The following is a 9,904-nucleotide window of genomic DNA, read 5'->3' on the forward strand; positions in this document are numbered from 1 at the left end:
ACAGGCAGCTGTCTTGCCGATCACTACCCCCTCCCAAACTAGCAGGTGCCATGTGCTCAAGGGGATCTGTCACCAGAGTTAAGACAAGCACCAGTGGATCTAAATTCAACTTGGGCCCCCTCCCCGGAAGGATTCCTGGGGTCCCTTGCAGTAGAGGTACCACGAAGCGTAGTCTTGCTCTATCCTCTGTCACCAGCACTGCTGCCAGGGTGTAATCTGTGCGTGAAGGCGTCACCCTGTGCACTCGAAGGAGAGGGACTGTAAGTCCTCCTGAAGGCAGATGCTGACACAGACACAGAACTATGAACGGTTTATTGGGGCGATACCAGGAGAGACGAAGCACAGGGGAGAGGATGGGCAGGGAAAGCACTCAGACCACCAGGCAAAAAGCATTCATATTTTTACTAAATAAAAACTCATTGGAGCCTGGTTGTTGGAGGTCAAGGAAGTCTTCAATTTACAAAATGATTAGCCTGTAAGGCAAAAGGATTTGGGTTAGTACACTAGGACCTTAGATTTTCCCAAATGCTCTCTGCCTCCCATAGTGTATCTGAGGCCTTGGATGAACACTTGCATGTGTGGCCGCCTCTGTGAGTCTATTTGTAATAGACAATAATTGTCTTCGCATCTCACATATAAAGCTCTGATTGTACCCGTTCTCCTAACTACCGTTTACTTCATTGTGGCTGTGACCTGACATTTAATAGAAAAGGGGGCCCTTTGCCTTGTCTTTGAAATGAGAATGGCCACTACCTGGGCTGAGGTGATACACTCAGTGCATTTTGTGGACTTAAGGGAACATCTTTTGATGCTCTTCTGCATGGAGTGATTTTCATTTAAACAGAACAGTGAATGGTCAGAGCCCATGTATTATGCATATTACTTGCTCTAGGGAAAGGATGAGAGGGAGAAAGGGCGACATGTGAGCCAAGAGGGAAAGGGGAGATGGTGAGGGAGACAGAGGATCCCAGAGAGGCTCCACACTCAGCACCCGGCCGGCTGGGGGCTCAATCTCAGAACCTCGAGATCATGCCCTGAGCAGAATTCAAGATTCTGCTGCTTCACTGACTGAGCTGCCCAGGGGCCCCTGCAGGTTCTTTATGGACTTAACTCCTATTGCTCTAGTGACCTCAGAATCCATGATGCTCCCCGTTTCACAGATTAAAAAAAAAAAAAGCTGAGGTCCTGAGAAGACCACACTGAGAGTTGGATTTTGGGCTGAGAAATCTGGAACACGGGCAAATCTGCAGGACACTGGGACTGAAGTCCCAGGGGAGGTGCACAGCTGCAAGCAGGGTGGTGACATAGATACAGAGGCCTGGTGACAGGGCTCCAGCTAAGGTGGCTCCTGGTCAGCCCTGACTCCCCCACGAACAGTCTGACTCTGGCCGATGAGGCGAGGGCCGCCAACCTTCACCAGGTCTCGCTCCTGTCTTCCCTTTTTCTCAAACCCTACACGCCGCGGATGAAGCGAGAGGTGTTTCATCCCTCCCAGAACAACAAAGGCGGATGCTGGACACGCACGACCGTAAGAGACAGACGTCTGCCATTGTACAACAGAGACTCTTCTTCCCAACAATGGCACCTGCCCACTGCTCAGTGTGTGCAAAGAGCCAGGCACATGCATGTGTGTGCTGAGGAATTTAAAAGCGCCCCCAGCCCGATTTCCCCTTGAATGTCAAGCCCTGAGCACAAACTCTGCCTTTCCCTACCGACACAACTGCAAGGTGATGATCTGGAAACAGAGACGCCTGTACTCTCCGCATGAAGACTTGCCACTTTGAACAGGAAAGGACACCACCCACAGACCCCAGGATATTCCCAACACACACAGGTCAGGACACTGTGAGGCCCAGAGAGGAACAGGTCTCCAGAAATGGGTACAACTGAAAACACCCCTGTACTTACTTGGTTCTCCTCTGGGACCTTCTTGGGCACAGCGCTGCTATTGTCCCGTGGAGCTCCACGGGCTTCTGAGTGGAAAGGAAGCCCTAGAAGGGACGGAGGTGGATTCAGAAGGGCGAGGGCCACGCAGGATTCAAGCCAACCCTCTCCCCCTGCGCCAGCCTATTCCATGCTGTCCCTCTTCCTGTTTCTCACGGGACTCCCCTGACCCCTGTGGAAGAAGGAGGGAACAGTCCCCTCACCCTCACACGTACGACCACTCTGCCTGGGAACAGATGTTTCCAGAACTAATCTATTACGCTGGACAACTGGGGCCTCCACAAATGAGGGTGATGGGAAGGTTGTGCTTCATGCAGCCCAGAGCCCAAAACCTCGTGTCTGCGCAGTGCCCCTGGGCAACGCGTCTGTGTCTGTCCTCTGCGAAATGTCACCTTTCTTCTCCATGGCAGACACCTGCTGCCCAGTTCTGGGCGGTGGACCAGACAGTCCATGAGATGGACGTCCACACAAAGTGGAGGAATGTGACCATGTCCTCACTCGGGCTTATCTTTGCTTTGCAAAGCCTTGTGGTACCACCTCTCCATCCTCTCCACTGACAGAAGTGGCTAAACTGTGAATGTGCTTTATGACTCACATCAATTCAGATCATCTCACCGTGTGGTGGAGGAACGAGGTGGGGCTGAGGCCCCCAGGTCCCCCAGTGTGGAGGTGGAGGAGGAGGAGGAAAGCCTGGTATATTCCGCCCCACGTGGTAGGGCATACGGAGGGGCCCTGGGCTATGAGGAAGCACTGCCACACCTGTACCGACCTGCAGAACAGACAAGAAAATGTCTTAGTAAAACAGACAAAAGTTGCAACACCAAGGGAAGAAACCAAAGTAAAGAGCTCTCAGCACCCGGCTTCTTCCGGAGAGCTGCATCTGCTGCAAAACTGACGAGCCCCTCCCAGCTGGTGCCAGTATAAAGACGGGGGAGAGGGCAGTGGCTGTCACAGGAATAGGCTGTCACCAAACATCACTGCCCATGTCTGCCCAAGTACACCAGCAAGTAGTCGTGTCTTAAAGATGAAAAAGGGTCACTGAAAACTAGTCAAGCAGCAGATTCCAGACACGGGGGCATCGGCATCCAGGACAACACTTCGTCTTTCCTCCTCGGTCCCCGGAGAAGATTCTGGTAGGTCAGAATAGAGGGAATGGGATGAAACTGATTGTCCTTTCTCCACAAAGTTCCTGAGCCATTCAAGGGGAATCGTGCGCTTGAGAGTCCCCAACTCTCCCCATGCTGCTTCGCCTCCTGACAAAGGGTTCTCTACTCTCTACAGCTTCTGGCCATGGACAAAGACCCTTGAGGAATTAGGGGCTTGTGGTCTGACAGAGGCCCTGGAAAAGTGTCTTCCGAGGAACATGATACCAATAACCCTTCTTTACACTCAGCAGCTGTGTTTGTCTTAAATTTCATTTGGAAATTTCAACCCACTGAGTTCCAGAGTCATTTGGTCCAATGGGAAATGAAGATGGGAGGGCCAAATAAGAGAATTCACAGAAATGTGTATGCTTCCCGACGGAAAACTCCACACGTATGATGAGAACAGAAACCAGCTCTTAGGAAAGTTAGGACCAAAGGACCTGCTCCTGGAAGCCCTGTTCAAGGGCGGGGGAGGCAGTGGTCAGTGGCAGGTCATCACTGACGTCCCCCAGTAGAACAGGGTGCGCGGGCTGCGACTCCGACAGTGCGCCTGAGAGCTCGGATACTTCAAAATACTTGTAGAAAGAGTGTGAGTAGGTGGTTCTGCACAGCATGATTTCCAGAGAGGTAAAACAGGGATAACTCGTGTGAAACTTGACCTGAGAACATTCTACACAGCAAAGGAGACAGTATAAAATTCAGAGAGATTTTCCCCAGGCTCCATTTGTGAGGATTCCCGGACCCATCCAACACCAGCATGAGCACAACACCAGTTGCATCTAAACGTAACCTAAAGGGAGTCGGGCCGGCCAAAGGACTTCACTGGGGAGGGAGCGGCCCTCCTCCCCCAGTTACTTCCCAGGGGTGCACTGTGGGCAGGCAGGGGTGCACACACATGCACACGCATCATCCGCAACACCAAGTTGCAAGACGGTAGCACCCATGCCAGAACGGCTACCCGCCCCCTGCGTCTCACCTACAGCCTAGGGTGAACAGAGGCGGTGGGGACAACTGCTGTCACCACATATTAATATACGTCTGCACCTCGACACAGACAAGGAGTCTACCGCCAAGGATAATCCACTAAGGAAAAAACTCCATTCCGGACAGGCCGGGATCTACGTCCAGGATCACACTGCCCCATCATGGCAAGCACAGCATCTCCTTCTGTACATTGAGAACAAACACAATGAGAGGCTATGGGAAGCCCGGTGTCCACGCGTGGACGTGCAGCCGCTCGTGGGTCAACCGGCGGCCCACCAGCCCCCGCCTGAGCGGCTCGGCTTCCCTCCCTGACAAAGGGGTCTTCTACTCTCCACAAGGACTGTCCATGGCAACAGACACCACCAGGAGATAGGAGTGTCTGGAGTCCTACAGTGGACCTGGAAGAGTGATTTCTGAGAGAAGCACGACCCCTACGAGTGAGCGAGACCAGCTCTGTGGACCCGCGTCCTTGACTTTTGGACACTCCTTAGCTCAGGCGCAGAGCAAATGCATAGTCCTTGGTGCTGAGAAACACTGAGGGGCCGATTCACCAACCCCAAATGCAAACCAGTGTGTCTGGAGAGCACATGTGACGCTCCCAGGATGGGTCGGGAGAGACACGATGAGCTGGCACAGCCACCAGACCCCATCTGAACCCGCTCACGGGAGCACAACTGAAACACGTGTGAGGGGTGGGCCCTGAGGGGAGTCACCGGGATTCCCTCTGCAGGGCTGCTGCTCCAGGGGGCGTTTCTGAGACACACCTGCCCCTGGCAGCGAGCCCCATCATCTCACCCAGGCGCCAACTGGAGGGATTCCAGCTCACGTCTTTGTCCGCACAATTGGAAAGCAGAGGAGGTCTCACAACTCACCTTCTCCAGCAACACTCAAGCTGCCCAAAGCATGTGGCACAAGAGGGAGGCAGTCCTGGCTTTTCCCATTTTTCCCTCTGTTAGGACCTCTGCAAACCTCCTCCCGGGTTAGTCTCCTGACCCGAAAACCAAAAATGCTCCTGCTCCCGCAGGAAAGTAAACCACAAACCCAGCCGGACTAGCTGACTTCACTATGGAGTGAGACGTCTTCCTCCTCGAATTATTTACACACATCCGTGCGTGTGCGCGCGCGCGCACACACACACACACACACACACACACGAGGTGAGCATCCTACCACCACATGTCTCTAAGCATCTGCGTTTTGGAAGGAAGCGGGAAGTTGAGGATCTCTACCGCAGCACCCGGAGGCTCCTGGGGGAGCGGCGTGCACTCTGAAAGGGATGATCGCAGATCACACGCAACACCAAAAGGCCAGGACAGGGTGCTGTCCACACTGCAAAACATTTCAGAAACAGACACAACTCAAAACGCCCACACCACTTACCGTAGGCATCTCTGGGCCCTTTTGAGGGCCGGTGTGGCTGTTCATCCTGGGAACCGGTCTAGGTGCTGGATCAGACAAAGGACAGAGGTTTATTGTGGTTTGCACGCCCTCCATGCCTTCCTCTCCCATCTTGCACTCTTTCCCACACACGTGTCCCTTATCAGAGGGTTTCCCACGTGACTCAAGTGACTCCTTTGCTAGGAGAGACACCAGTCCCCTGACTCTTGCGGGAGACACTCCAGGACCCCGGTTCCAGTGTTTCCATAAGTAATGCATCCCGTGTGGACAGGTCGGGGTACAACTGTCTGGAAATCAACACTAAAATTGGGGTGCTCAACACACATCAGGCAAGTCACTTTTTCTTCATAGATTAAACATTTAAGTGAGAAGAGCCTTGGGTGGGTGACATCCACAAACCCCCACCATGAACGGCCCACGTTCTCTTCCCCGGCCACAAGGGATGGTTCGTTTGTCCAGCCTGCGGATGGGACCTAGCACGCGTGACTGACCAACAAGTAAGCATTTCAGAGAAGAAACAGACTCTGAAGGTTGTAGAGTCACAAACAATGAAAGCATAGGCAGATGGAGCAATAAAGCTATGGCATGACACCAACAGCATGAGAGGAATAAAATACATTTCATTGATGAATATGGTCCTATAGATTACCAATAAAACAAAAATATAGGAACCTCCATAACAAGCAAATAAATGTCCTTTTTCACAAATAGTCTTTTTTCCCCCAAGGCTTGACTCCTGAGTCCAGGTGGGAAGGGAGCTCGGCTCCCACCTTCTCAGGCGCAGCTCTTCAGAAGGGGGTGGCCGGGGGGAAGGTGTGGAGGGGCGTGAGCTCCACCTGTCACAGGGGCAAGTGTCCAGGAATGGGAAAGGCACCGTGTGGTTTCACGGCAGAAATCAGGCTGCTGCATTTCACATCGTGCTTCCTACCTTGCCACAGAGGCTTCTGGAACTCAGGCCTTCCCGGCATCGGTCTGCACCGCGTGGGTCCCACAGGCAGCATCTCCCCTTCCATCATGCGCAGTCTTGAACACAGAAAATAACGGACATTTCTTAAGAATTAAAGCACCATGTCCTCTCCTAGGCGCTAAACAGCAGAGCTGTCACCCCTCCAAACCGTAAAAACGCACGTCAAACTCTCACACCTGTGTTTCAGGTAGGCGTTCTCCCTGCTCTGCTGCACTCTCCTCCTCTCCCAATCCTGAGCCCTCATCTGTGGGAGAAAAACACACCCATCATCGGTTGTGCCAGACTGTGCCCCAAGAGAAGATGAGGAAAAGGAAAACACTTACCCAGTTAGCCACAGCATTCCTCTCCTGCACTGCCATCTGAAAAAAGCCAACACACCAAAAGCCCATGTTCAGGGCTCTAAGGGCCACTACCATCACCTGCAGGGGGCGCCAAGGGGTCAGTGTGTTGGGCACAACTCAGGTTACCTGGCTTTGGAAGGTGAACTCCGCCTCTGAAAGCTGATGTTGCATGTCTTCCACTTGTTGTCTGAGGGACAAGTGTTTTCATCAGACACAACCCAACATGGGGTGTGATTTTCCATCATTGCCCAAGTGACCAACCTCCTCTATCAGTCCCCTCATGCATCAGATCCCGACACAAGAACCACTTTCACCTCATTATAACTGGACAGTAGGATCAAAGCTATTGTTACAGCCTTTCTTAATCGTTTTCCTAGGCCTGCAGGTTCAGGATTGAATAATTTCCTTACCCATTTTCAATCCCTCCCTCAGTTATCACATGACAAGTGTCTTTGGTCATGAAGCTCTATTCTCCTTGAACTTCTATCCTCGCCATGGTTCCCAGGGTTGCAAAGACCACCACCATCAGATGGCACTACAACGTTTATAGGTAAGATTCATCCTAGGACAAACTGCTCTCCTCAAGATTAGGACAAGTGACACCAAGGACACTGGTGCGGAGTCAGTTTCCACAGAGTCACACCAGCGCTGGGGATCAGGACATGTTTAGTAATGTAATTGTTTTGTTCCTTATCTTTCTGTAGCTGTTAATTCTCTCTGGATATATCCTCTGAATTTTTGTGTATATTACCTGAGTCCTAATAATGTACCAAGATGAGGAATCCAAAGGGAACAGGGATTTCAGGAGCCAGTAGTAGGTAGTGTCTGGACTTACCGATACTTCTCCATTTCTTCTTTAGTCGCCTTCAGATTATGTTTGGCAGATGACAGCTCATTCCTGGTTTCATTCAGATCATGAATGGTCTCTTCTAACTTCCTAAGATGGGAAAGGTATGTACATTGTCCAGGAGACAAGGTCCTGAATTGCTACCATTTATCCTCCCAAGCACACTTGGTGGCCTAGGTTGGAATGTCCCCGCTAAAAGCACAGACTGACAACACAACAGGGAGAGGAATGAAGGCCCCATTTAGGGTTCAACGACAATCAAACTCTGGCTGCCGCCAAGTTCCCTCCAATCGGGACTGTCTTTATACTTCCCTACTTCAATTCATTCACCATGTCACCAAATAACATTGCACTCTGTGCCCTCTCAGAGTTGGTCTTTGGGTTGAGTCGGTGAAGGCTCATTTCAATTCAAAGTGAAAAGCCAAGCCTGACCAGCCACACCCATTAGGATGAAGCAGTGGCCCATCATTAGTCTCACACCTCCATGGGGAGCCCTGATCCTCAGACCAAGGTTGGGCAACACAGTCAGCCCAAAGGAACCTTCCAGAATGAGGATTCACTGGCATGGAAACTCACTCCCACACATCTCTAGGCTTGAGAAGTACAAGCCCTGCCCCCTCTAGAAAGATCCTGGTGTAGGAAAAGGCCAACCGTACTGCCAAAAATAGGTCCTCAGATAATCCATGTGAACTGTCACATACTCAGGGTGTTTTGTCCAGGGAACAGACTTCAGATGGAAAACTGTCAACTCCATTGAGTCAACCTTCTCGAATACAAGACCAAGTTCATGGATGGTGAAGGCAGCAAACGGTGATGTTAGCAAGGTTGGTTTGCTGGGCTGCCTCAGACTCTTGTTCATGGTGTTGATTCAAAGGTTTCAACAGGACACATGTCAAGAATCTAAAGACTTTAGAAACTGAGACAAAACCTCTAGAAAGAGGAGGACATGAGCATCTGCCTCTGGCCTCTCAACTATCCTTCAGCAAATGGCTTCTGGAGCGGCAGTCAATGTGTGGCCCAGGGATATGGTGTTGAAGAGAGAAAGGTGGTGAGACACAAGACCCACCCCAAGAAGAACTTACCAATGAACAGAACCCAGGTGCCTGTGAGAGAGAGCGGCCCCTACCCCTGGAGAGGGAAGAAATAACACAAAGCTGAGTTTCCAGGGAAGACAGGGAACAGTTTTGCTTTTCAACAGGAATGAGGGCCTCCACCATCCTGATCTCCTCCTGAGAAACAAAAGGAAACACTGGACAAGAGAGCAAACTTGTGAAATTTCTAGAGCACATGAGGAAACATGAGAACCAGATGGAGAAGGAGGAAGCCTAGGAGAAAGGCAGCCTGGCAGTGGGGGCCAATCTCCCCAAGACACATCCGAGAATTCTGGAACAGGCGAGTGAATACAAAGTAAATGAACAAGCAACCTTTTGGGGACAGGTTGGAATGCAACAAGCAAAGTTCCGGTTCAGCCAGCAAAGATGAGACTTAGTAAGACTGCAGGATTTGGATGGGATCCGGGAGAGTTCCACCTAGAAAATCATGTGGAGGGGCACAAGGGTGGCCTGGTCTTTAAGTATCTGCTTAAAAGTATTTGATTCAGGTCATGATCCCAGAGCCCTGGGATCGAGCCCCACATTGGACTCCCTGTTCGGCGGGAAGCCTGCTTCTCCCTCTCCCACTCCCCCTGCTTGTGTTCTCTCTCTCACTGTGTCTCTCTCTGTCAAATAGGTCAATGTACAGTCTTTTCTAAAAAGAAAAGAAAAAGAAAATCACGTGGACAGGAAATACCCTGACCTTCTTAGCGACTGGGCTGCACCGAATGATCTCAGTTGTGCACCAGATGAAGGGACCCAGGATTGCTGGAGCCCCAGCCCATTTTCCACAAAGAAACTTTCCTGGTTTCTGCAGGAAGAGAATTCCATTGTTCTCTCCACATTCTGGAGCCAAGTCTCATGCTGAGCAAGAACTGGACCTAATGCAGGAGTGGTAAGAGCACGTGAGGAGAGCGAACCTGAAAGCACAGTGCAGACTGACCCAGAGGGGATCCAGAATCCAAGGGATTAATGCTGCTACCTGCCCCCGCACGTCCGTAGAACAGAAAGGAACATGCAGGTTACACATATCAAAATAGAAAGGGCAGGCACAGTTCTACAAATTGCCTTTGGCAAACGTACTCTACGATCCAATTCCAGAAGTTCCAAATACAGTTATCTAGACTTGACGCCACATAAATTTATACAACCGTATTTAGGACAACAGAGCAAGAGCTTACTCCTCT

At 51.2% G+C, this 9,904-nt stretch overlaps 1 protein-coding gene across 3 annotated transcripts; it reads right to left on the reverse strand.

Annotated features, from left to right (window-relative positions):
- Positions 1-387: 387 nt before the first annotated feature.
- On the reverse strand, positions 388-9,886 carry LOC106005583 (transport and Golgi organization protein 1 homolog). Of its 3 annotated transcripts, XM_045071915.1 has the most exons (11): positions 9,421-9,886; positions 8,709-8,754; positions 7,615-7,716; positions 6,906-6,966; positions 6,762-6,797; positions 6,615-6,682; positions 6,400-6,494; positions 5,454-5,518; positions 2,560-2,713; positions 1,909-1,991; positions 388-473 (listed from the first exon to the last, which is right to left on the reverse strand). In XM_045071915.1, the coding sequence occupies exons 3-11, from the start codon at positions 7,626-7,628 to the stop codon at positions 453-455; spliced, it is 597 nt and encodes a 198-aa protein (XP_044927850.1). In that variant the 5' UTR covers positions 7,629-7,716; positions 8,709-8,754; positions 9,421-9,886; the 3' UTR covers positions 388-452. The 3 variants fall into 3 exon arrangements, with proteins under 3 accessions (XP_044927850.1, XP_044927849.1, XP_044927848.1); XM_045071914.1 differs by having other exon boundaries at positions 8,709-9,886; XM_045071913.1 differs by lacking the exons at positions 8,709-8,754; positions 9,421-9,886 and adding an exon at positions 8,328-8,669.
- Positions 9,887-9,904: the final 18 nt, after the last annotated feature.

This window comes from Mustela putorius, unplaced genomic scaffold (genome assembly GCF_011764305.1).
Source record: "Mustela putorius furo isolate JIRA1106 unplaced genomic scaffold, ASM1176430v1.1 tig00004006_pilon_pilon_pilon, whole genome shotgun sequence".
Taxonomy (NCBI): Eukaryota; Metazoa; Chordata; class Mammalia; order Carnivora; family Mustelidae; genus Mustela; species Mustela putorius.